We start from the raw sequence: 27,793 nt of genomic DNA, 5'->3' as shown, positions 1-27,793 counted from the left end.
AACATTTTATCACGAAGAGGCAGAGCCGACCGGTGGGTCTCCGAAGGGGCTGGGGCAGTGGAGAGTGAGGGAGATCCTAGAACTCGAAGTCTCCCGCACGCGCGCCCCGTCGCGAGAGCCCCAGCGGAACGGACGCGCACCAACTCCGGGTCCGCCTTCTGCAGCCAGCCACGGCGTCCCGCACCAGAGAGCGAGGACAAGTTCACTGCTTACCCCACGCCGAGGCCGAGGAGGGTAAGAGGGACCGCCGGGATGCAGTGTTAACGCACCTCACCGCGCGCAATCTCGGCCCGGACCTCGCCTTCCCGGAGCGGAAGTGCCTCCGACTACACACGGTTGCCGGACTACACTTCCCAGAATCCCCAAGGGAAGGCGCCTCCGAGTCTACGCGCTCCCGGACCACATTTCCCAGGATGCAGCTCGCAGGACCGCACTTTTCACCCGCGGGCTTCTGTCTTAACTGTAGAGTTCGGTTTGAGTCACTTCTGTGGAACTGTAACTGGCAGATACCTTTTTGTTTTATTCATTTCTTAAAGCTTATGAGAAAATAGCTGCGAATTCTTGAATCCGTAGCAGATTAAGAGAGAAAAACGAAGCTTGCACTATGAAAATAAGCCCCAAAACCGAACGTCTTAAGGGGAAGCAAAAGGTAGGCTATAAATGAGAAACGTGAAAGTGACTTAGGCTGAGCTGCCTAACACAGAACTTAAGGGACATGAGATCTCAAACTTGTTTCAAATGCCGGCTCCCCAAATATCACCAATACAACCTGTGGATAAGACAAAAACGGAATTTACTGCTTATCGCGGTAAGGGAGCACACTACCTCGACAGTTTTGACACCTTGACAGCTAAGTGTCAGAGCAAGGAGGGCGAGGCTGAAATTTACTGAGAATTGGAAGTTTGGTTTAAGGCGTGTCTTTCAACGCGAGGGACTTGATTAGGACTGCATAAAGTCCATGGAGCTATCGTCCAGGAGGAGTGAGAACACCATGGATTTTTGCAGGCAAGAAATCTATAGGTACAAACTGTTGATGTTTTCTTTGGAAGAGATTGAAGAACTGAAGGGTGTTTGTGGAAGTTCCTGATGAACAATCTAGCTACTTACTTGGGCAAGAATCGTAACGACAATACGATTGGAGTAGTAAGGACAAGCTAATAACGACTGAATACTTAATGTAGACAGTAAATTGTGGGAGGAGAGAGGCAGGTATGTAAGAAGTCTCGCTCTTCAGTGTCCAAGTTATCCAAGCCAGAAGGAGAGAACGGAATAAAGTGCTTGATTCCTCTGCCTCCTTTATTCCACAAGGCACCTAAGATTTCTTGGCAGTGTTTTGTGGAATTTCAATATGCTAAGAATTTACAAAACGAAGATATAAACATTGATGAGGCTATAATACAGCTATATCCTTTTTTTTTTTTAATATTGGTTGTTATGGGAATCAAAAGCAACTCCATTGCAGGTAACAAGGAAATGTTGTGATGTGTGCATATATAAAATCCTTTGCTAAATATTTTTAAAATAAACATTTTCAAAACCATAATCCATTATGATAATGGATTGAATAAAATTAACAATAATTCTTTAATATTTCCTAATACCCAATCCGTATCCAAATTTCCCAATCCGTATCCAAATTTCCCTTAAAAATCTCTCATAACTGGTTTATTCAAGTCAATGTACAAACAGTCCATTCATTTTATTTATCTACTCAGGTGCATTTATTCTTGAATATTATCCCATCACTCCTTTTTTCTGACCTTTGACCTGTTGAGGAATCAGGTCAGTTGTCATGATGTAGCACAATCTGGATTTCTCCCATTGTTTATTTTTCGTCATTGAATAATTTCTTCTTCTATACGTTTCTGTAAAGTAAAATTTAAATCTAAAGACCTGATTAGATTTAAGTCACTATCTTCTGAGAAAAAAGACCACTTCATAGGTGGTACTAGAAATATCTGAACAAAGACCAACTGAAGCCAATTCAAATCCTGGGCAAAGAACCTCTGAATAGAAAAAAAAAAAAAAAGTAAATATGTGAAAAATAATGGTTTTAAAGTAAAGTACCATTTTAAGGAACCAGATCAAATGATTCTGCCCCAAAGGAAAAACTTTTAGTGATAATTGTTTTGTAGTTTCACATATTAAACAGGATTAATAGGAAAGATAAATTTTCAGATAAAAATGACCATCAGTACGTGGTTCCATAGTGTAGCAGTTAGCACATCTGCTTTACAAGCAGAAGGTCCTGGGTTCACACCCCAGTGGAGCCACAGTCCATAGTCTACAGCCATGCCACCCTGAACAAGCCCAATGTCTGGTCTCGGAAGCTAAGCAGGGTCGGGCCTGGTTAGTACTTGGATGGGAGACCACATAGGAAGACCAAGTGCTGTATGAATAAAAAAAAAAAAAGACATCAAATTCAAAGTATAATGAAGGCTTCCACTTTTGAGTAATGGCAAAATAAGTTAATCCCATGGATGGGACACACACCCACACAGCATACACATACTGTAAGGGTCCAAAACAAATGGACCCAAGATATGCCACTCTGGCATGCAGATTATTTCAGAGCTGAAAACAATCAAGGGTCAGAAGGCTTAGGAAGAAACTTTGACCTCCCACCTTACAGCCTAAAAGAATTTAGACAAAGGACTTGCTCCAGGAAGGGAGCTAGCATCATAGATAACTATATTTTAATGTGAACAGGGTGGGCTAGACAAGGAGGAACTTAGAAGGTCCATTTGATCAGAGTCCTCTCTTTGTCCCATTGTTCCAAGATGGTGCCATACACTTTGGTTTACTAAATAATAACTCTTTTCATCCCTCTGTGAATTGCCTTACTTTCCCCTCAGTTCTGAATGACCTATTTACCTCATTTTGCCTGTCTTTGGAATTTCCATGCTTATGTGAATTCCTCATGCACACATATTAAACTAGATTTTCTCCTGTTAATCTGCTGTATGTCATTTGAATTATTCGGCCAGCTAGAAGAACTAAGAGGGAAACGGGTCACTTTCCCCATAAGCATCAGTGAGCTAACAACGTGCAGAGAACGAATCAGCGGTCCAAAATTCAGAATAGGGAAATCTAGAGAAGAGAGCCAGTTACCTGGAGCCACTTTTCCCCTGAGGGACACTAGCCAGTTCTGGGAACTCCAAGGCTGAGCGAGACACTACTCTTTGAAACTGTCTTGGGGCTGAGGTTGTAAAAGCTGGAGTCCAGTGCCTGCGAAGAATTTGAAACTGGTAAAACTCCTACATTTTTTGTTGGACACCAGGAACCACCGCGCCCCAGGATAAAGACGACTAGGTATAAATCTGCCCTGGTAGGTTCTGAAGCCCAGTTCCAAATCAGCGATATCTCTGACATTGTGTAAAAGTAATATTGAATTGCAAATGCCCCCAGACTCATGACAGTCAAATGAAAATCTTTTTTGGAAAAAAAAAAATCAACTGAAGCATGAAATTATTTTGACAAATTTTCAAATACGAAATGTATTTTAAGGCAAAAACACAAAAACTTGCAAACCTTAACATTATTTGAGATTCATTCATGTTGTTTATCAGTCATTTGTTCTTTTTCTTGCTGAGTAATATTCCATTACATAGATATGACATGGTTTGATTTTTTTCTCCAGTGAAAGGGCATTTGGGTTGTTTCGAGGTTTCGCATTTATAATAATGCTATTATAAACTTCTACATAAAGGTCTTTATATAAACCTGTTTTAACGGGATTGCTGTGATGTGTGCTCTGTGTGCATTCTTTGTAAACTGGCACACTGTGTTTTAAGGTATTTTGTATTTCTACAACAATGTCCGACAGTTCCAGTTGCTCTGCATCTTTTTCTTCACTTAATATTGTGGTTTTCTTCATTTGGGTCATTGTAATAGATGTGTAGTTCTATCTCACTGTGATTTAACTTGAATTTCCTTAATGACTAGAGATGTTGATCACAGTATCATGTGCCGATCTGACATTCATATATGTTCTTTGGTGAACTGCCTGTTCAAAGCTTTTGTCTATTTTTTTTTTAAATGGGTTGTTTTCTTCGTACTGTATGGAGCTTTGAGAGTTCTTTGTAGTATTCTGAATACAAGTCTTTTTTTTTATGTTTTGAATATTTTCTCCCAGTCTGTAGCTTCTCTATTTTCATAGGTGTCTTTTGAAAAGAGAGTTTTAAATTTTGATGAAGTCTAATTTGTCAAATTTTCTTATACGGACCATACTAAGAACTCCTTGACTAACACGAGGTGACAAAGAACTGTCTCATATTTTTTCCTAGAACTTTTATTGTTTAGGATTTACATTTTGGTCTAAGACCCATTTTGTGTTAATTTTTATATGATGTGATATATAGGTTGAGATTCATTCTTTTGCACATGCATATTTAATTATTCCTGCACAGTGTTGAAATTCTGTTTCTCTTATTGACTTGCTTTGGTACCTTTGTCAAAAATCAATTGACCACACATATGTGGGTCTACTTCTAGACTCTATTATGTTCTACTGTCCTATGTGTCTTTTCACTAATACCACACTGTCTTGATTACAGTAGCTTTACAGTAAGTCTTAAGATCGGATACTGTGAATCTTTCAACGTTGTTCTTCATTTTTTATATTTAGGCCATTTTTATTTTACTTTTTGTATAGATTTTAAAAATAGCTTGTCAATTTCTGCAAAAACTACTGCGATATCGAGTGGGACTATGTTGCATTTATAGGTCAATCTAGGCTAAATGGCTTAACAATATTCCATTTCATGACCATGTCAAATGTCTCTTGGGGAGTTTTTAAAAAATCTTTCATCTTTAAATCTTTCATATTTTGTATTATGCAGCACAGAGATCACACACACTCAACTCCCCACCATTATATATTTGGTGCTATTTTCTTTCTTAATTTCAATTCCCAATGGTTCAATACTAGTATAGTGATTGTTATATATTTACCTTGTTTCCTGGGACTTTGATAAACTCACTTATTAGTTCTACTAGCTTTTTTGTTTTCTTTGGGCTTTTCAATGTAAAACCGTCTTCTGCAAACACAGTTTTATTTCTTCCTTTACTGCCTATCTTTTCTTTTTCTCTCCTTAGCTAGTACCTCCCATATGATGTTGACATGGGGCGGTGAGAGCAGAAGTCCTTACCTCGTTTCCAAACTTTGGGTTCAGTCTTTCACCATTAAAAATGATGTTACCAATATTTTGTCAACATTATCAACTTGAAGAAAGTTCCTTTTAGTACCTAGGTGCTTTTTTTTTTTTAATCATGAATTGATGTTTGTTAAATGCTTTTTCTGCATCGATTTCTTTTCCTGTTGATATGGTAGTTTGATTTTTATATACTGAAATGATTTGCATTTCCATAATCTATATCATTTTGTCATGATACATTATCAGTTTTACAAATTGCTGAATGTGATAACATTTTGTTGAGGATTTTTGTGTCTATGTTCATGAAGGTCATTAGGCAGTAATTTTCTGTTGTGATTCACTGTTGGGTTTTGTTATCAGGGAAATGGTAGCTTCATAAAATGACTTAGGTTTCACCTCTTAATTTTTTGAGGATTTTGTGTAGAATTAGAATCATTTTTTCCCCTTCAAGGTTTGGCTAGAATATACCAGTAAAGCCATCTGACTCTAAGTTTCCTTTGTTAGGAGGTTTTTAATCTATAAATTCAATTTCTTTAGGAGTTATAGGACTATTCATGTTCTCTATTTCTTGTATATGCTTTAGTAATGTGTCTTTTAAGAAACTGGTACGTTTTGTTTAAATTATCAAATTTATAGACATATGGGTGTTCCTGGTATTTATGGGTACCTCAACACCTGCAAACAATGCAGTGGGTCGACATTCTGGGATGCGGTTTCTGGTGGTAGGCAACAGGTATCACTTGCTCGATACAGTTTAATGCCATTTGGGTCAGAGAACATACTTTACCTGATTTTATTTCTTTTAAATTTCGTATGGTTTGTTTTGTAGCCCAGAATGATTTATCTTGGTGAATGTTCCAGATGCACTTGAAAGGAATGTGTATCCAACTACAGTTGGATGAAGTGCTCTCTAAGCGGCAAATATGTCCAGTTGGGTGGTAGTGTTATTCAACATCTTCTGTGTGCTTACTGATTTTGTCATTTTGATTTATCAATTGCTAAGAGAACTATTGAATTCTCCAACTATATCTGTGATTTTATATCAGATTTGGCTTCATGAATCTTGAAGCTCTTTTGCTAGGTGCATATATTTAGGATTATATATTTCCTGGTATAGTAGCCCTTTTAATATTCCTTATATGAATTCTTTGATATTAATATAGCTAGTCCACCTTTGACTAGTTTTAGCATGGCATACCTTTTTCCATCTTTAGACGTTTTTGTTTGTTTTTTACAGCAGAAAAGGAAAGCTTTATGAGAAGGGAAAGTAGTACACTTCCAGACGTGGAAGCAGTCCTGAGCAAGAGAAGCGTGGTTCAAAAGGCCTCCATCTTTAGACTTTTAACCTCTTTATTTTAAAAAGGGTCTCTTGTAGAAAACATATAGTACATAGTTGAGTACTGCTATCATCCATCCATCTATCCATCCATCCATCTCTATCTATCTATCTATCTATCTATCTATCTATCTATCTATCTATCTATCTATCTATCTATCTATCATCTATTAAAACAAGAACATTTATTGCATGATTGATTGTTGAAATCCTTAAGATGAACCGGATGCTCCAACAGCTGCTCTCTTGGGTTTAGGTGTTGTTCCTTCACAGAATCCATGCCTGAATTTGTGGTAGACAATTTTTAGGTGCCTCATTTGATCAGTCCCAGTGGTATTTCATCTTTTAGCCTTGGCACTCCAGTTATACTTTTTCTTCTTCTTGGCAGAAGTACCCTTGGCAGGGTAGCCACACTGGCCACAGGTAGACTTCTGAACATGGCCTTAGAGCCACAGTGGTGTCATAACATATGTCTTACTGTGATGATTTCTGGATGATGTTCCCTTCATCGTCTCACTTCTGCTGCCGAGACCAAAGAATGGGTCTTGCCTTTTAATCCAACCTGACAATGTTTAAGTGCTGTGCTTAGAACATTTACATTTAATATAATTATTAAAATCACTGAATTTGAACCCACTATCATGTTGTTTCCCATTTATACCATGTGTTATTTGCTCAATTTTCCTGTCCTGTCAGCTTTTTGATTATTTCGTGTGTGTGTGTGTGTGTGTGATTCCATTTTATCTCCACTCCTGGCTTATCAGTTATATACCACTTTAAATTTTTTAAAAATGGTTGCTCTAGGGCTTATAACATGCATCCACAATTTTTTAGTCTACCTCCTAATCATATTATATCAATTCATGTAGTGTAGAATAGCATACCTCCAATTTCTCTCTGCCCCATTTTGTGGTATTGTTACAATATATTTTACTTTTACATATGCTACCAATTCACAAAACCTTGCTATTTTTGGCTTAGTGAATTACATTCTGAGTGATTAAAAGTTTTTTTAAAATTATATTTACTTCTATCTTAACCATTTTCAAAGTTATTTCTTTTGGTAGATCCAAGGCTATTTCTGGTATGACATTGTTCCTGCCTATAGAAATTCCTTTAATATTTCTTGTAGTGCAGATTTACTGGTAGTGAATTTTATTAGCTTCTGTTCATCTGCAAATGTCTTTATTGTGCATATTTCTTGAAAGATTTTTTTCACAGGGCTGAGAATTTCGAACAGTATTTTGTTTCAGAATGTTACAGATGTTACTCCGTTGTCTTCTGGTTTGCATGGTTTTATATAAGTCTGTTCTTTTTCTCACCTCTGTTCCTAGTATGCAATGTATCCTTTGTCTGCCACCAATATTTCCTTCTCGTTGTTCATTTTCAGTTGTTTGGTAATAATGTGTCTATTTTATTTGTTATTTTAAAATCCTGCTTGGGTATTCTGAGGTCTGGGATCTGAGTGAAGTCCTTTATTCTTTCTGGAAAATTCTCAGTCATTCTCTCTTCAACTGCTTTTCTTATTCTCTCTCTCCTCTCCTGCTAGGTTTCCAATTATATATATATTAGACCATAAAAAGTTTCCCTTCAGTTCTTGGATACTCTTCTGTTTTATTCATACTTTTTGTTTTAGTTTGGATGATTGTAATTGACCTTTATTCAAATTCTCTGATACTTTTCTCGGCTGTGTTCAACCCACTTGAGAGTCCTTCAAAAAGCATCCTATGTGATAAATTTTCTTTCTTAGCATTTCCTGTTTGATTCTTTATTAATTTCCACTGAAATTCCATCTGTTCATGTATATGGCCTGCCCTTTTCACGAGACCATTAACACCTCAATCAGTTATATAAAATTGTATTTTGACACTTCCAAAATATAGTCACCTCTAAGTGTGCTTTTATTGATTACTCTGCTATCCCTTTGCAGAGGGTTTTGGTTTTTTTTTTTTTAAATCTTGTAATTCTTGCTTGAATGCCAGATAACATATATCAAACAGTAGAGACTGGAGCAGAGTATTTTTGCTTGCACGTGGGCACACATGTTCTGCTAGGATGTTAGGGTGGAGTGTTGAATTGATCTGGTCAGAAATAAGGTTGGAATTGGATTCTGTTGTTTCAATAGTTACCTTCACTGCACTTCAAATTTTTCTAATATTACCTTGTGCTCTGTATGGGGGCTGGAGTGATGGAGAATTTTTCTCGATGTTTCTGTTCCATCCTGGCCTTTGGCACCTGTGCCACAGAAGAATTCTCTGTCCGTGTTCTTGCTATTTTCCCAATGTAACCTGCTATTGCTTGTCACCAGGAGCAAACTTGCCTATTTAGGGGAGCCAGGGATATTCTTCATTGCCTTGGTTTAGTCTCAGTTTTGAGTGGGGACTGGAGAGCTCAGACATGTTACGCATTGGGGGAGCTAGGAAAGCATTACACTAAAAATGAGACAGCGGCTCTCTTCCCCGGCTGTGAACAAAAAAGCAGGTGATATTGCCATCTTGTGAGCAATCTGAAGACAAGAGTTCACACAAAAGGACAGAATTTAAGAAAAGTCACATAAAGCCTCTCTGACCCAGATCCAAGTCTTAACTCAGCCTGTATCTTTTCATAGTTATATGAATTCGGAAATATTTTTGGTTTCAACAACTCTAAGTTACATTTTGTGTTACAGCTAAAAGAATCCTAACTGATAAAACCACCATGAGCGCTCATGATTTTCCCTGGGAAATGATGATAGCAAAGAAATACATTAGACGCACTGGACTTCCCATGACACTGAAACCTGAACTAACGCATTGGAAGCCAGGCTAAGCCAGGGCCTTGGTCACCCCATTCATCCAACAGGGGGAAACCTGACAGAAAGACTAGGATGCACCGATTTACAGTGCTACTGAATTTCACTAGGACATTGTAGGCTGCATGGGTTTTGAGACCTAAAGAAATTTCACAGAAAGATAAAGTTGCTGACACCTAATTTGTCTGTATCAAAAATCTAGAGAATTTTGAAGATTCATTTCAGAGGTTTTATTCTTTAATGTTATCTGGTGAAATAGAGCAATGACAGCATGAGTTCTTACATATAGGGACGAATAACTCAGGAGTTTATTACTTTGGTAAAATTGGTCGATGTTAACTGTCAAGTTTTTAAATGAAGTATAAAAAAGAAAAGACTAAGCCAAAAATGCCTGCCAGAGAAAACCACTGTATACATGACGGTGAGTAATCTTTCATACATTATCTCTAAGCATGTATTCAAACATATGTATAGACGTAAGTAACTGGGTATTATGAAGGTACAATGCACATTTTCACTAAACACTATGCATGATCCATTTCTATCATTATAGATCAATTCCACACTTTCTGGAGTTCCATCTTATAGGAACATAGAGAAACTTATTCAAACTCCTATTTCCAGTTCAAAAATTACCCTTGAGTTCTGGCCAAGATCGTGGAATAATACTGTACGTTGGCCATAACTGAAACAATAAAAATTATTAAACAAAAAAAAATTACCCTCACTGTACCCATCCCTTCTCACTATTTTATCATAAATTATTATTCTGTGCTTTCCAGATGGGTATGCACGTTTTACAGTTTGACATATATTATATGACTCTTCTCTAACAGACATTTTTCACTCTCACCAACAGAATACATTGTTCTTGAACACATGCTACCAAGAAAAAGACAATCCTATCCTCATAATCAACGTTTGATAAAATCTTTAGAAAAATTCAAGCTTTTTCCTTTCTTTGTGTGAGTGGGAGAAGTACGGGTGGGGATGGAGAACTCGACAAAATAAAAGTCCTCCAAACTTGTCACGGGTCTTGCCTAAGGAGCTTTAAATTGGACAAGGGCTATAACTCTTAGAAATCAGTCAGATCAAAAGGACTTTGATGGAAATACGGAGACTAAAAAACCAACTATTATAATTTTGACATTTATTAAGAAAGTATTTTTCATTAGTAATCATTTCTGACACTTTCCAAATATTACAGTAAAATGCTGCCTTAACACACAGAGCAGGAGTAAAAATTCGATTATGTAAAATGCAGTGTTCCGTTTTTTCAAAGTTAACCAGAAACATTGTTTATCAGTTTGCATTGTCATTTAAAGTGCACATATGTGTACACACACACACACACACACACACACACACACACACACACACACCCCTAAACTTAAACTGATGGTATACAGAAAGAGACCAAATAGTAAGAAATTCAGCTCATCCCTGCTTAAGACGAGACAAAGGACAAAAGCCAATCCCAACAGGGTTACAACCAAATTTATGTAATTTCAGATTGCAATATTGCTCAATGTTCTACATTTCAAATAATATCTAACTGAAGTGCTTATATTAAGGTTACTTGCATGATTCCTTCTCCAAATACATTTAAAATTTTTTGGGGGGAGGGGGGAACGAACTTAATAAAAATTTCAAACATGATACCTTTACACACTTTTAGTTATCTAGCAAAAGTACTGAGCACCTACACTGAGTTATGCGATGTCATGGCTTTTAGACTTAGCAGTGAACAAGGCTCCTCACTAGGCTACATTCAAGCGGACATAGATTTAGGCATACTCACCACTGTATTTTTGTTAAATTTCTGACCATACACTTATCTTTTATAAGCCCTGGTGCAACTAGTTAAAGTCATGTGTGATCACTGATGTTACAGTTATGACAAAATCACTTATGGAAACCCTCTCATTAGATGTCGCTGCTGTATGGTCTCCTGACTACTGTAAATATTGAGGTTGGGTAGAAACATTACATTTTCACGGAAGAAATTCTTTTTCTACTGTAAGAACTCCAGTGAATGGGAAAATTCAGGTCCCATTTGAGGACTTCAAAACAAAACCAAAACAAAAGATAATACCATTTTACATAACTTAATTTCTGTACGGATTCTCTGATGAAGAATAGTCCTTACCGTACTCATTTTTATAGAATTTATCGCCACTATGGACTCTTTGATGAATCAGAAGACCTGAGCTCCAACGGAAGCCCTTACCACACGCGTCACATTTGTATGGTTTCTCTCCTGTGTGGACTCTCTGATGGGCCTGAAGGTTTGATCTCTGACTGAACCTCTTTCCGCACACCTCACATTTATATGGTTTCTCCCCGGTGTGGACTCTGTGATGGGCTTGAAGACTTGAAAATCCACTGAAACCCTTACCGCACTGTTCGCACTTATAGGGTCTCCCTTCTGTGTGGACCCTCTGATGGGCCTGGAGGCGTGAACTCTCACTGAAGCCCTTCGTGCACACCTCACACTTGTATGGTTTCCCCCCTGTGTGGACCCTCCGATGTGCTTCAAGGCGTGAACTCTGGCTGAAGCCCTTTCCACACATCTCACATTTATATGGTTTCACTCTAGTGTGGACTCTCTGATGACCCTGAAGATATGCTCTCTGGCTGAAGCCTTTCCCACATACCTCACATATATACGGTCTCTCTCCAGTGTGGACACTCTGATGGCTTTGAAGGTACGATCTCTGACTGAAGCTCTTACCGCACTCATCACAGTGGTATGGCTTCTCTCCTGTATGAACTCTCTGATGGGCCAGAAGAGTTGAGGCCTTACTGAATCCCTTACCACATTCTCCACATTTATAGGGTTTCTCTCCTGTGTGGACTCTCTGATGGATTTGAAGATTAAAGCTCCAACTGAATCCCTTCCCACACTCCTCACATTTGAATGGTTTTTCTCCAGTGTGAACTCTCTGATGGCCTTGAAGGTGTGAACTCCGGCTGAAGCCTTTCCCACACTCCTCACACTTGTATGGTTTCTCTCCAGTGTGAACTCTCTGGTGGCCCTGGAGGTATGAATTGCGACTGAATCCCTTCCCACACTCCTCACATTTGTACGGTTTTTCTCCAGTGTGGACTCTCTGATGGGCTTGAAGGTACGAACTCCGACTGAAGCCCTTATCACACTCTTCACATTTATAAGGCTTCTCTCCTGTGTGAACTCTCTGATGGACGTTGAGAACTGACCTGTGACTGAAACCTTTACCACAAGCATTGCACTTGTACGGCTTCTCTCCAGGGTGGACTCGCTGATGATTTTTAAGTTTAGAACTCCAATTGAAGCCGTTCCCACACTCCTTGTAAGGTTTCTCTCCAATGTGAATTTTCTGATGGCCTTGAAGATAGGAATTTGGGCTGAAGCTGTTACCACATGTATAATGTTTGCACGGTTCTTCCCTAGTGTGAACTATCTCAAGGTCCTGAAAATGTGAGGCCAGACCGAAGCCATTATCACAGCCCTCAGAATTATAGGGACTCTCCTCCACGTGAACTCTGTGCTGAAGGTTAAGATTTGAGCTACAAATGAAACCCTTTTCGCACTCCACATCTGTGTATAGTTTCTCTTCAGCGTGGATTTTCTGATGAACTTGAAGACAAGAACTCAGATTAAAGACATTCCCATTCTCCTCATATTCATGGTGTTTCCCCCCAGTACGAACCCTAAAAATATTATTAAGATCTAAGCTATGACTGAAGGCTTTCTCATAAATGTTGCATCTACAGGCTGTCTCTCCCGCGTGAATAAGTTCATAAGTGTGAAGGGAGGAGCGCCGGTTAAAGTTCTGACCACACCCACACTGACATGGCTTCTCCTCTGTATATATTCTCTGATGGGATGGCAGATGTGAACTCTCAAACATGCAAACCTCTCCTCTATGAACCCTTCGGTGAAAATGAAGAACTGAAGTATAACCACAGCCCTTTCCTTGTAGGCTGTATGCACGGGGCTCCCCTTCTAAGTGTAACTGCTGATGAAACTCAGAGTGAATGTCATCGCGGAAGGCTGTTCTGTGCTCATCACAGGGGAAAGGCTTTGGCCCTGTTTGAATTAAGTCTTCATTAAGCAATGAAACCTTCATGATTTCTTCTCCACAGTCATGGCAACTGTAGTTTTTTTCTGTTCTGTGTACTCCCAGATTATCGTTGTGATGTGAGATACAACTGACGCTGTCACACTTACGGAAGTTATGTTTCATGGAAATTTGCTGACATCTACACTTATAATTATGTGACCCTATCAGATACATTTTCCTCCAAGAATTCTGGGCTCGCCAAGGTGAAAATTCTTGATTTTTTGTGTAACTGGAAACATCTCTTATATGAGTCAATGTATAGTTCCCATCTTCAGAAATCCGAACTGGTATTCCTGTCCAAACCTGACATGGGGAATCACCTTGATTTTCCAACTTAGAAATATTCCCTTGAAAGTTTTTCATGGCATCTTGACACCTGGGTAATCCGCCTGCACGCTGTTGCCAGGACTGCCAGGTGGAAAGCTCTTCAGGGGAAAAGTAGCTTAATCCTACATCTTGAATACTCTCCATATCATGTTGATTCTTGGTTCCTATAAGGATAAAGAGAATTTAGACATGCGCACAAGTAAAATGCTTTTATTCAGCGATTTCAAGATTTTACACTTATGTCATGGCATGAAACTTCAATGAACCAGAGGAAAATTCATGTTACCACCTCTAAGAATACTTAGAAATGGCTCTTCTTTGGCTTTGAATATAAAGTAGAATTATTCTTCTACTTTATCATATACTTCAGGCTATTTATACACTTTGAAATCAGGGCTTTGCAACACAAACACTATGGCCCTATTCAAAAGGCCTAGTAAAACCATACGAGTATTATCATGGGTTTATTACTAGTTGCCTGGAGAACCCAAGGAGAAAGGCATTTTCTGGACAGTAGAAGATACAGAAACAAAAATGTTTTGATTACAGACTAATACCTAAGCTGCTGTGCAGACTACTCTCTTAACCATATCTGGGGCTTCTCTCTCTTCATCAGAGTATTTTAACCTTTAGAATACTTCCTGTTTCTACTTCTTTTCCTCACAACTGAATGAGTTCTATCCTTCCGTTTTAGAAGATTATTAATTATTGATTCAATTTCTTTAACAGATATAGGCCTATTCAGATTGTCTATTTTTTCTTGTGTAAGTTTTGACAAACTGTTTTTCATGGTATTGGTTCATTTCATCAAGGTTATCAAATCTGTGGCCACAAAATTTGTTCATATTATTATCTTTTTAATGCCCATAGATTCTGTAGTCATGTCCCTTCTTTCATTTCTAATAGTAATTTGTATCCTCTATCTCCGTTTTTTTTTAGTTAGCATGGAAGAAGCTTATCAATTTTATTCATCTTTTCAAAGAACCACCTTTCGGTTTCATTGTTTTTCTGTTGATTTCCTATTTTCAATTTCATTGATTTCTGCTCCAATTCTTATTCTTGTCTTCTCCTTACTTTGGATTTAATTTGCTCTTCTTTTTCTAGTTTCCTAAGATAGAAGCTTAGATGATTAATTTTAGATCTTTCTTCTTTTCTACTACATGCATTGAATGCTACAAATTTTCCTCTAAGCACTGCTTTCGTTGCATCCCCCAAATTTTGATAAGTTGTATTTTCATTTTCATTTTGTTCAAAATATTTGTAAATCTCTTGAGATTTCTTCTTTGACCCATGTGTTATTTAGAAGTGTGCTGTTTAATCTCCATGTATTTTGGGATTTTCCAGTTATTTAATTTATTGATTTCTAGTTTAATTCCACAGTGGTCTGAGAACAGACTTTTATGGTTTTCATTCTTTTAAATTTGTTAAAGTGTGTTTTATGGCCCTGGATGTGGTCTCTCTTGGTGAACATTTCATGTGAGCTTGAGAAGAAGCATTCTATCTTGTAAATAATGGACACTGACAATGACTCCAAGTTCAACTCCATGCTACCAAGCTATCGTTTTAACTCAGTCCACAGGGAAAATATACCATGTTATGAAAACAAGAACAGGGTTATGTGAAATGGGGCCAAGGAAGTGAAATGCAGAAAACGACGACTGCTTTTTGTCTTATATCATAAAATTGGCCAGAGATCAGATGTCAGAACCCCTATTAATGACAAAAGTCATCTAAATATTGTAATAAAAATGTGATTAAGCATATATATAATTTTTAAAGCAGATTTGTCATATATCATTAGCAGCATGCCATTTTATCCATATGTTCTTTACGTCTTCGGTTAGTTAATGCAAATGTAGTAAATTTTCTACGAAAAAGGAAATTTTGGCAAGAAATTGTAATGCCTGGTCAACATCTGATTGGCACACGTAAGACATCGCAAAATATCCAATGAAAGGTTGTGTTAAAATTTAAGTTTTAGTTAAGGTTACGTTAACATATAAAGTTACAACTGAAGCAACAATTAAGACAGTGATGTTTGTTTTGATATTCTAATTAAGCCATAAAGGAACTGAAATTATTGAAGGAAACAGAAACAGATGAGAACAGCTCTCCGAGACCTGTTGATAGATAGTAAAGGAAAGGTTTTTTTGTTCAGCGCTAGATAATTTTACCCTAAAAGAAGCAGAATTAGAGAAGAGGAATGCTTAGGGACAGTCTCTTAGGAAAACATCTATTCAGCTATTCCTCTTTTTCACTGTGGGAAATGACATTCAACTCGGGACAGAGAAGATCAGAGTAGAAGAAACAATATCTGTGAGAGAGTGTTTAAAGATAATGCTGGAGAAATCTCACTCTCCCGGTAGACTCACAGCATAAAAAAAAAGATTAGTGCTAAAGCTAGAGAAGCTTCAATAGTGAAAGAGCTTAATATATGTTCTGGAAATACTTTGGTCTTAACTGGAAGGAAAGTTCATCTTCTGGGTTTCCTAAAGGTGCCCAAATGGTGCTACCACTCGCAGAGTCCCTCAGGACATTGGAAGAGTCATCAGACTCAGATGAACTGTGCCATTTCGTGGGGGGAAGGGTGTGTGTGTGTGTGTGTGTATGTGTGTGTGTGCGTGTGTGTGTGGTGTGCATGCGCATGCACACATACACACATGTACACACTTCTGCCCAAGCTGCTCCTGATGAGTGTGCGGTTGAGAGATATAAAAATCTCACAACATGCCTCCTGTCAAGACCTTGCCATCTGCCTTGCAGTTTGTCATTCTGTTCCCAGACTTTCTAAGAGCCAGTAGCTAGACATACAAACTGGGAGGGATCGAGATCTGTTTAGCTACAAGGATTTGCTAATGAGAACATGGAAGTGCATCCCTAGTGAGAAGCAGCAGCCCTCTCTGTGGGTTTGGTGTACCACATTGCCAGAGATCATACTGCGTGCTGACATGGAGGTCGCTGCTTTCTAGTCTCTTCCCGTGGAGGAAATAAAAATTGCCAAATACTTTCCTGAAATGTTTAGTAAATTCAGATCTAGCTGGAACCAGAAATTACTAAAAGGACACAGAAGAATGAGCAAGATAAGTTACAGGTGCACTTTTGTTACTTGTGAGATGGAGATTACTCAGTGAGGATCTCCTGCTTAATTAAGTGGGTGGTTTGTGTACAATTAGAGATGGCTTTGGAAAAGAAAATCAAATGATTTGCTGTGGGGGTAAAAAGAAAAGCCCAGGAGCCCTTGGTTTCTAGGCCAATGATGTTTTCGATGGTGTGGAGACGTCTACCTGACCTTCTGGACCAGAAACTGCTCTCCAATCCAGATGGGAGCCTGTGATTGCATCAGCAGTGACGAGAAGTGTTAAAGAATCATGCTGGCAAAGGATCATTTTTCAGAGCCTTTGGGGACCATGATGCCTTATCTCAGCAACAGCCGCAGGTGGCTCTAATGGGATGCTGACTCTCCACCTCTGACAGAATTAACTAGGCAATTCCACGAAAACAGATTTTCTTTGCTTACGTGGACGGACAGGTAGATATGGATGACAAATCATCTGTTTTATTATAAGTAAAATCATTTTTCTTACCACTTTCCAAATACAAAATTTAACAGCTGGTGGGGAAGATTGTATTTTTGAAAATAGATTATGGGATATTGCTAGATATAGACTTTTGGATGTAGGGCCTATAACAGCGTGAGACGATAAACGATGGGGAACTATTAGTGAAGCCTGCAATCAATATAGTGGATCGTGAGATGCAATTTTAAAAAAGGACAGAAAATATCAGAGGTGCGTTGCATGCGAGGATTATCACTGCACAAAATGCTTGCTTCAAATATGCAGACGTGTATGCTTCTTAGGTCTGTACTGGGTTATATTACATGGTGAGGGTCATGGCCCAAAAAGGTGAAAAACCACTGGTCTGAATAGTTAAGGAAAGTATAAAATCCATGATTAAAACAAGTGCAAGGCTCAAATGCAAAGGTCAAATATGGAAACTTAGGAAAATATGAATAGGTAGGTTTGTACCTTGGTTTCATGCATACCTGAAGTTTCAAAATATAAGAAACAAATTATCACTTGAAAAAAGGCTGCTACTCTTTACATGTCATGTTTCTTTGACCTGGAATCTTCCTTGCCTGGCACAGGGAAAAGGGAAACTAGGTAACCTAACGTGGAGCTGACTTCTGAAGAGATGGATGGGCTGTAACTAGGAAATCTTGCGAATTAGCAGAAATAGTTTAGAAGTTGTTGTTTATTGACATCTTTTTCTTTCCCAGTGTAAATGGAAATGGTGATATTTCTCCTACAGGAGACCTGCCAAGACAGTGGTTGTAAGAATCCTCATTTTTAAAATGTTTCTTTGCCCAAGTCAATTAAGTCAGTTCCTATAGGCTGCAGGAAAGCCAATGGGGGGTGATTATGTTCCTTTGGTTACAACTGCAAAGTTAAAGCTCAGTAAGGCATGTTTTTTTATCTATGAATTTCTGAATCAATCACCAGGTAATTTGTTCCATAGAAATATCGTTAGTATCCAAGGACATTTTATTGCTGTACTTTCTATATTAGATTAAAAAAAAAAAGGGAAAAAAATAAGCTAACATTCATGAATTGCAAATGGGAAATGGCTGAAACAGGTATATTACAGCCACGTATTGGAATATCAAGCAGCCACGACAAAAAAAAGTTACAATATTAGAATGGGATGGATTTCTCCAAAGTATCATGAGAGAGACAAATTAGTATCTTAAAAATAAGAATATACGTTATCAAGTTTTTGCATTACTATAAGGCTACAGTAATTACTATAAATCTGTCAGTAGACAGAAAAAATTCAATAAGGTATTTTAAAATGTGACATTATGTTCCTACTGATGCTATCAGGCAGCGGGACAGGCATGCTCTGTCCTTAGGTCTGTTCTTATATGGCCCAGAAGCTCAGAATAGTTGTTTATTTTAAAAAATGGTTTAAGAAAAAAAACAAAGGAATATATGTGACAGAGACCATATGTGGCTGGCAAAGCCTAAAATATTCACTATCTGGACCCTTAGAGAAAAAGTTTGCTGACTCCTGCTCTAAAGAGTGTACTGCACCATTATTACCCCGAATCGTAACTGAGCTGGCCACGAAATATTATAGAAGTGAAGTAATTTGTTTAGAAATATTCTACCGACTCTTTCCTACCCAGCAGCATCCCCGGCTATGGTTGTGATAGTGGCTTTTGATGTCAGAGTCTTGGGAATCCAAGAAACATTACCAGAATGTTGAGACTCACATAAATGACCAACTTGAAAATTCCACTTCAAAACTGTAGCTAGGTCAAGAGACTATATAGGTGTTAAGAGGATGGGAAGGTGAGAGGAGAGGACAGAATGAGAAGATAAAGAGCCGGGCATATGAATAAGGAAGTTGCCAACAACCCAAAAGTGTCACACTTGCTGCAAGGGAAGAGTCAATCATAATGTTGGCACTGATCACGTTTGATACTCACTCTAGTTGGCAATTCTTAACCTTTCAGGAAAAATGGCTACCTATGTATGAATACTCAAGGACACCTAACAGAATTAGGACAGGCATTCATCAGATGACAAACAACATTCTGGAGTATCCTTTGATGATACCGATTTATTCTATACCTACTAGCTAGCTCAAGGAAGGCTGATGACAGTGAAGACCGTGAATCTATTAACCAATTCATTCATTCAAGGCACAGAGAAATGCAAGTCGAGGACCCTGAAGCAGAAGCATAGTTGGCAGGTCTGATGCGCAGCGATGGGGCAGTGCAGCTGGATCAGAATGAATGAGCGAACAGAAATGATAAGAGGTGAATATGGAAAGCTAGAGGGGTTGAGAGGACAGGCACCTTAAGGGCTAACGGGCCACTTTAAGTATTTTAGATTTTCCTATGCGTGGACTAGGAAGCCACTGGAGAGTTTAAATGGAGAAGGGACATGTTCTGACTCGTTTGAGGAGGGGCTCTGGCTGCTGGGTTACCGCTGGACGGTTCTCACCTGAACACCCATCTCTCTGGGTTTCTGTCTCCACCCTTGAAAGCTTTTCTTCTCTCTCCAGCTGGAATATCAGGTCTGGTTTGAGGGGCTGACTCCCTATAAAAAGGCGACGAGAACAAAACTTTTAAATTCTGAAGAAGTCCAATTTTTTTTCTTTCTTTTGATTCATGCTTTTGGTGTCCTATCTACAAACCCTTGGCCTAACTCAAGTTCATGAAGATCTGCACCTATGTTTCCTAATAGGAGTTTCATACTTTTAGATTTACATTAGGTCTCACCCACTTTGAGTTAATTTTTTCATGAGGTGTGAGGCAGGTATATAGATATGTACAGCTGTCCAGAGGTTTCCACACCACCTGTTGAAAAAACTATACCATCTCCATTGAATCACCTTGGTACCTGTAATACACGTAAAATAGTTTCAGAATTGCCCCTTCCACATACCACTACAACAAACCCATGTAATAACATGTTCGGGATCACAATTCATTCTCTCATTCCCCGCCCGCTGTACCTAAAACTAAGGGCATATAGTTAAATACTGTGTTCCTTCTTAACTACATGAGTTCTTTCTTTTCTCTCTTCAGTGTGGTTATGGTAGTAATTTCAAATATGACCAAGTTCATTTGTTCCATTTTTCTTTTAGTTTTAGATTATCATCCCTTTGTATTCTGATTTAATTTTTATAATATGTTGAAGTAATATATTTTCACAAGTCCAAACTAGACAAAAAGGTATACTTGGACAGGTGTGACTCCCACATTCCTTCCATACTGTTACCTCCATTCGCTGTAAGAAATTAACTTTGTGATTTTCTGATTCTTGTGTTTCTTCTTATACGAATAAGCAGAAATACATATTTATTTGTTTATTTGTTTGTTTTTAGGCGAGGCAAACCTTGGTTGACCTCACAGATTGCAAGGACCTTGTCAGTTTACAATCCTTTATTTTTTTATTTTTTACACCTATAGCACCTGGTCTTCCCAGGTGGTCTCCCATCCAAGTACTAATCAGGCCCGACCCTGCTTAGCCTCCGAGATCAGACGGGATCGGGCTTGTTCAGGGTGGCATGGCCATAGACAGAAATACATACATTTATTTATTTCCCCTTCTTTTTTATAGAGATTGTAGTATGTTATTAATGCTCTTTTGCACTTTGCTATCTTTAGGGAAAATTCCTAGGAGTGAATTGCTGGAAAAGGATAAACATATAATTTTGCTGGATATTGTCAAATTCCCCTCATGAATATATATCCTGAAGGATATATCATTTTGCATTCCTACTTTCAATGTATGAAAATGCTTTACTCCCCACAGCTTTGCCCAAAAAAGCATCGTATTAAGTTTAAAAATTTTTGCCAATCTCATGGGTGAAAAATGGTATTTTGGTATAATTTTAATTAACATTTCTCTTATTTTGAATGAAATTGAACTTGTACTCATAGGTATATACACGTTTTTGTGTATACCTATGAATACATGTGTGTGCATATGTATGTGCGCGCGCGCGCGCGCACACACACACACACACACACACACACACACACACATCCCTACCTCCTAGCTCTATCTCTTGAGACCAAGAAACAAAACACCACACTGGCAACGTCAAGACCTTGGTGTTAAATACCATTCTCCAATAAAGAAACGGAAGATTCCAGAACTAGCACAAACTAAAAGATGAGCGTAAAGTAAGGAAGTGTTAAAAAAATGTTAGGACATATTATGAGGGCATAGGAGTCAGCTAAAGGGGACAGATCTGGGACAATTTTAGCACCCAAATAATTACAGCAATAAATCATAAGCCATTTAAAAAAAGAATTCATAAGTCCCTACAAACAAAAAATAAATAAATGATTGAGAAGTGTGTTTGGGGTGGGGGGGTCCTGCTCACTGTAGAATGCCAAATGCTGACTGCTAAACGCGAAAGAAGTTCTAAATCAGAAAATCGTCATTTATAAGTATCGTGGCAAAGTCTGGACAAGGCAAGAAGCATCATTGGATGCTAAATATTTGCCTTTGGCTCCTGGAAGGTGATCTCTAAGCCCCTGGAATGTCCTGCCTGATGGGAGTGTCTTTTTTTTAACCTGGGGGCCTTAGGTGACACCAGATAATTTAACACTGTGGTTTACGACAGGGTCTTGGGGCTATGTGCTACCAGCTTGATTTCTAGAGGGGCTGGAAATTACAGTTGGCCACACAGGTATCCAACTACATCTCCACTGACTGTCCGAGCCCCAGTGAAAGCTCTAGACACCCAGGCTCGGGCTGTAGTGCTCCGTGTGCACTGTCACATGTCACTGCTGGGGAGAGTCAGCGCCGTCCACGACTCTAAGGAAGAAGACAACCGGAAGTTCGTGCTGGAAACGCCTGGACTCTGCCTCAAGTGCCTCTTCTGCTGACTGATTTTAACCTGTTTCCTTAAACTGTGCCTCTTCTGCTGACTGATTTTAACCTGTTTCCTTAAACTGATAAACAAGTGCCTCTTCTGCTGACTGATTTTAACCTGTTTCCTTAAACTGATAAACTGTAAGCATGAGGATAACAGCTTTCAGTGAGTTCTGAGAGCCTTTCTAGCTAATTATCAAGCCCGAGGGAGTCCTGTGGACCCCCGAACTGGTGTCAGAGAGGGTGCAGTCTTGGGGACCCCAGAGTTCTGCATGTACGTGGAGATAATTAGAGATAAAGGGTCATGGTGCGGGTAATGTACATTACCTGCAAACGGTTCAGACAAAATATTATGAGTATATGTATGTTTTCATAGACATCCCTAAACTATATGGAGGGAGAAAACACGAGCATAAATGATAAAGCAAAGGTGTAAACGTTACCACAGGGGAAGCCAGGGGAAAGCTTATGGGCGCTCCTCCTCCTATATTTTTACTTTTGTAAATGATCTGTAAGTTTGAAGTTACGTACGGATATGTTGTTAAAGCAAAAAACAAAATGCTTCTGAAAAATCAAGTTAAGAAACAGTTACTGGTACCCCCAAGAAACAAAAAGGCTAGAGCAACTCGCTCAACTGATTTCACGCGAAACGGATGGGGCAGGGCCACAATACGCCCACTTAGAGTTCAAAGGACAGATCTTTGCCTGGACGATAACATCAGAAACAACTCGTCTGTGCTGCACAGGGATGATTAAGACTCTCAGGTGCCCAGGCTCGGAGAATGATTTCGGGAGCCCCAGAGCTTCAAACAGCTGAGCACACAGACAGCCCGGGAGGCTGACACTGGGTGACAGAGGCCGCCCATCCTCACCCACTGAGACCAGGTTCCTGAAGTTCTCCAGCGTCACGTCTCGGTACAGCTTCCTCTGGGCGGCGTCCAGCAGCCCCAGCTCCTCCTCCGTGAAGACCACAGCCACGTCCTTGAATGTCACTGTCTCCTACAACGCCAAGCACACACAGGCCACGTTTATGGAAGGGGGAAAGCACAGCGAAAGTGCGAAGGATGGAAAACCGTTCTGGCTTCTGAGGAGCCCGAGTTAAATTGAAGTAGCTGCCCCCTGTTTGCCTTCCACACTGCTAATCCCATCCACCAAAAGGGCTCCCAAAAGAAATCCTTGCACTTTAAATTGCTACCTTTTCTTAGCACACCTACAGGTAAGTCCCCGGAACGCTGCTGCATCATGGGCTGCTAATATTTTTCAACGAATAATAGCATTTGCTTCACAAAAGGTTTAGTTCTGATAGTGTGTGACAGTCTGTTTTCCCTTTTACACACAAACGCGCACACCACTTATGTACTTTGCTGAACTCACAGGCTGTCAGCCACCCACCCTTAGTGTTCAAGTATACGGAGCTTCCTCTGTGGTCCGCCCAGAGCATGCAGCACTTACGGTCGTGGGGGTGGGCACAGCTCTGGAGCCTGACTGCCTGTGTCCCCACTGGAATGCTCTACCCCATGCTGGCTATGTGACCTTGGACAAGTTCCTCATCCGCTCCTGATCTGCATGCTGACAACTGTACCTTAGGGGACTGGTAATAAAATGAGTGACTTTAAGTAAAGCGCTTAGGAACAGCATTTGGCACAGAAATACCCAATAAATGTTAGCTATTATTGTGATGATTATTATCACATCTGTCATCCCATTTCTGGGCTGCATAGTCATTCAAGGAATTGGTGACCTAGAATATAATAAACTGACCCAAATAATGCAAACTGAGTTTTACACTTGATCTTAGCCAAAAGGCCGAGAAGCGATGCACACTGAGTTTTAGATCATCTATTATAAACCATGTTGCAAAAAAAAAAAAATCCTTTCAGAGAGACCTTAGTCCCTGAATCTCTGTTGATTATCTCCTTAAAATGAATTTTAAAAAGTAGAAATGGTGATGTTAAAGAATAATAACCTTTAAAGTTTTGAGATCATAATGGCAGGTGTTTCCTCCAAAAATATTTTTCCAGCTTATTCTTCTTCCAAGAAAGCATGAATCCCTAAACCTCTATATCCTGGCCAACACTGAACATGAATACTTAAAAGAAAATTTTTTTTTTTATAATATCGGAAGTAATTTAGAAAGTAAAAACCAGTTGTTTTGACATTTTTTCAAAGTTCATTAGTAATAAAGATGATTCACTTTTTATATATTCACTGGTCATCTCTAGTTCTTGTTTTGTAATAATGTTCATTTTGGGGACATCGAGGCCTTTTCTTCCATGTACCATGTAAATATTTTTCATTCTACTTTGATAGGTGTCTTGTAACTTTCTGCTGTAGGGAAATTTTTTTATATAAAGACCTGTTCAACACTGCACTTGTTTTGGCTGGAGCTCCAAACATCACAACCGCAGGCCTCGGTCTCTGAACGAGAACTCTGGTTTGGCTAGAGTTTTCCTGCTTCTCTTCCACCCAGAATATGCCTGATATTCTTGACCCAGAAGACAGAGGCTTTGGAGTTGGCCAGACACTTGTCTTCTGTAGGAACCTGAGCAGAACTTGAATTTACGTGAACCTCTTACCTTCATGTTAATAGTGCACATGACTCTAAGTCCCCCATAGAGTAGTGAATAAAGTGACAGATGGAAAGTGCCTGCACATCCCATAATATGATTAAAAAATTTTAAACTAAATACTCTGATAAAATAAATGAATACAAGAATGGTGAAACATACAAGGCACATGAAGATACACAGACACACACAGAAAGCCTCAGGTCCTGGAAAGAAAGAATCCAGCTCTTTTTGTAATGAAAACATCTAACACTATTTTTTTCTGAGTTCAGCTTCGGTATGACCCTGTTAGACAAAACCATCTTTTAGGTAGTCTTTTTTATAAAGTACCTGAGGTACCACTTAGGGAAAAAAAAAAAAAGTTTAGTTTTGAGTCCCTGGGACATAAGGGCAAATTACATTAGAATTCTCTCAGAATTGCTTTTTTAGGAAAGACTGTGTGTAGGAAAACGGATACTGCAGTGTATAACGGTAAGAATCCTTGAGAACTCAAAAGTTTGTGCATGAGAAATAGTTAAAAAGTGGGGCTACCACAGTTCATTGAAATAATATTAGATGACAAAACTTAAGTGCTATAATTTTAAGTGAAAACAAAAACCAATTCAAAATGGTATCCGTTATTGCAAGTACGGTTATGAATGCACATAAAAAATGACGGTGGGGAAAAAAAAAAACAGGTGATTTGTAAGCAGGGTAATAACGTGTGGTTTTTTTCATCCTTTAAATTTCTATTCTCTTTTACGCTATTATTTGTGAAATAAAATGATTAAAAAAGTAAAAGCAGGAAATTTAAAAAAATGAAACAAAAAGCATGTCACATAAATGGTATTAAATGCCTGCTGTCATTCTTTATACTTGCCAAGGAAAAGAAAAAAACGTGTCCACTTACTGAGAAATGAAATAACATTTTACGTGACGGAAATAAAAATCCAACTCACCTGCAACTTGGTCATTTTCTCCTTTTTTCCTAGGGAAAGGCGGAGACCTGAGAAGGCAGAACAAGGCAATAAGCAGCCATGAGAAGGGGAAATATATCTTTGCGTAAAATAGAAGGAGGGGTCCCTTCCCGCCGACAGACGCTGCCACCTGCGTCCTAGCAGGCAGAGGGTGGGCTGGACTCCAGCTACCGCTAGGCTGTGCTGGAAGGATGCCCAGCGCATGGGGCAGCCTGCACAGCTCTGCCCAGCAGTCCTCACACACCTCGGGGCTCCCAAGGTACTCATTCTGATCCTGGGAGAGGTGGGAGTGGAGAGGCAGCAGAACGCACTGCTTAAAAGCGGACTCTGGTGACAATTTGTTTCAAAAGCTGACACTGCTGTATATTTGCTGTGCACCTGCTATATACTGGCGCCGCTTTCTCTGTTTAACCATAGTTAAGTGAATCAACTCCTCTAATGCTTCGTGTCTGTGATCCACGACATGAGGATAATAACCAAGATTTTAGACTATTAGAATGAGTAGCAGTATCAGTGGAAAACTGCTGTGACCACACCAACACTTTCTATTCTCTTGCAGCTGCAGAGAAGCAGGTACTATTCTACATGATAAAACTGTCTTTCCAAGTGTGTCTTATAAAACATCTGGGTGGCAGGGATTATGGCTACTTATTTAATAATCTGTGGCCCGGGTAATAACATATGTTTAGACACTGAGACCGCCCTTCTGAAAGGTTTAATGGCTGGTGGATATTCTTCCTGAAGCCAGAGGAGGCTCAAATGGCACATCCCTCTTCCCACGTGGATGTAGGAAAGATCAGAGAAGCCTGTTCTGCTACTATGTTTCTCATATGAGCAAAGCGCTGGCTCAGTGCTCCAACCCTGAGAGGATTTGGAGACCAGGAGGTTAATGTCTTGGGTTATTCTTTAAGGTTATCCACTGTTCTCAACATTTACTGTTATTAACCTCATTTGCTGCTCCCAAGCAACTTCAAGGTCATCTGTGGAAGAGAAAGAACGCAAAGAGGGCTAACCCTGGGCTGTGAATAAGGCAGAGCCTTCTAACACTACTGCAGACAGGTTTTGTTTCTCCAGTGGCATGGCCACACCTCCCCAGTCCCTGGCCACGAGGCCACTGCTGCAGAAGCCACAGAATGTGTGCACAACTTCCAAGAACAGGTATTAACCTGGTTGTATAATTGGCAATAAACGAGTTGAGTTTACTCCGACATTTATGGATCACCTTCTAAAAGGGATGTACTTCCCAGATCACTATTTGCTCAGAGCCTCGTGTGGGAGACCAATTAGGAAATCAGCAATTACACTACACACTCTTCGACATCGGAGGAGAGTTAAAGCAGGATCCCTTGGGAGAATGGGAAAGGGCCCCCAGATAAGAGAAGGGGCTGGATGGGCTCAATGGAGAAACTGAGGCCCGATCTCGGCCCCGGAGGGTGACAGAGCTGTTAGCCCCTCGGAGCGGACAGGAGTGCTCCAACATAACGAGGGGCGGAGGGTACCCGGAGCGAATGAGGAAACAGAAAGTTGGTGACAAGTCTAGCACCAAATCCTGTGCTTTCCAGCAGCGGTCCCCAACCTTTGTGGCCCCAGGGACCGGCGCTCCCATGAGAACCTAACGCCTGAGGATCTGAGGTGGAGCTGAGGCAGTGATGCTGGCGCTGGGGAGCAGCTGCAGACACGGATGAAGCTTTGCTCACCTGCTGCTCACCTCCTGCTGTGTGGCCCGGTTCCTAACAGGCCACGGACCGGTACCGATCCACAGTCCGGCAGTTGGGGACCCCTGCTTTAGAGAAACTGCCTCATTTAATCCTCACAACCACCCGAGAGGTTGGGACAATTTTTACAGCTGAGAATATTGAAGCATCGAGATTTTCAGTGTTTAGGACACGATTATCCATTTAGTGAGCGGAGTGGCCAGAGTTATTCGCCCTCAGTCCGTGTTCTTAATGACTAGGACAGTGGCTTTCAAAATGCCCGCTCACTGGTATCACTGGGGAGTTTTAAAATAATAATGCCGTGACTGAATAAAGAAGATGTGGTACATGTGTACAGTGGAATCCTATTCAGCCATTAAAAGGTGAAATATTGTGATAACATGGATGGATCTTGAATTTCATGCTAAGTGAAATAAGTCAGATGAAAACGGACAAGAACC

At 39.6% G+C, this 27,793-nt stretch overlaps 2 protein-coding genes and 1 non-coding gene across 7 annotated transcripts in view; all 3 read right to left on the bottom strand.

Annotated features, from left to right (window-relative positions):
* Window positions 1-316, bottom strand: part of ZNF235 (zinc finger protein 235) — a 32,615-nt gene extending 32,299 nt beyond the window's left edge. For 2 of the 5 annotated variants that reach the window (XM_023535278.1, XM_023535282.1), the window contains exon 1: window positions 214-316. The gene's annotated coding sequence lies outside the window, so the exon portion shown is untranslated. The remainder of the gene's footprint in view (window positions 1-213) is intronic. The other 3 variants (XM_011367992.2, XM_023535288.1, XM_011367994.2) reach the window with 3 other exon arrangements.
* Window positions 317-9,502: 9,186 nt separating this feature from the next.
* The window catches only part of ZNF112 (zinc finger protein 112), a 32,772-nt gene continuing 14,481 nt past the window's right edge, over window positions 9,503-27,793 (bottom strand). Inside the window, exons 2-5 of the mRNA XM_011367990.2 lie at window positions 25,621-25,667; window positions 22,988-23,114; window positions 19,728-19,823; window positions 9,503-13,880 (exon numbers count right to left, since the gene is read on the bottom strand). Coding sequence (XP_011366292.1) covers window positions 11,392-13,880; window positions 19,728-19,823; window positions 22,988-23,114; window positions 25,621-25,635 — 2,727 coding nt within the window. The 5' untranslated portion in view covers window positions 25,636-25,667 and the 3' untranslated portion in view covers window positions 9,503-11,391. The remainder of the gene's footprint in view (window positions 13,881-19,727; window positions 19,824-22,987; window positions 23,115-25,620; window positions 25,668-27,793) is intronic.
* Window positions 20,690-20,808, bottom strand: LOC111744684. The gene has a single exon (XR_002782273.1). It is a non-coding gene; the product is annotated as a 5S ribosomal RNA (ribosomal RNA).

This window comes from Pteropus vampyrus, unplaced genomic scaffold, assembly GCF_000151845.1.
Source record: "Pteropus vampyrus isolate Shadow unplaced genomic scaffold, Pvam_2.0 Scaffold138, whole genome shotgun sequence".
Lineage (NCBI taxonomy): Eukaryota > Metazoa > Chordata > Mammalia > Chiroptera > Pteropodidae > Pteropus > Pteropus vampyrus.
The sequence above is the reverse complement of the archived record's forward strand: the minus strand, read 5'-3'. Positions and strand labels throughout refer to the sequence as shown.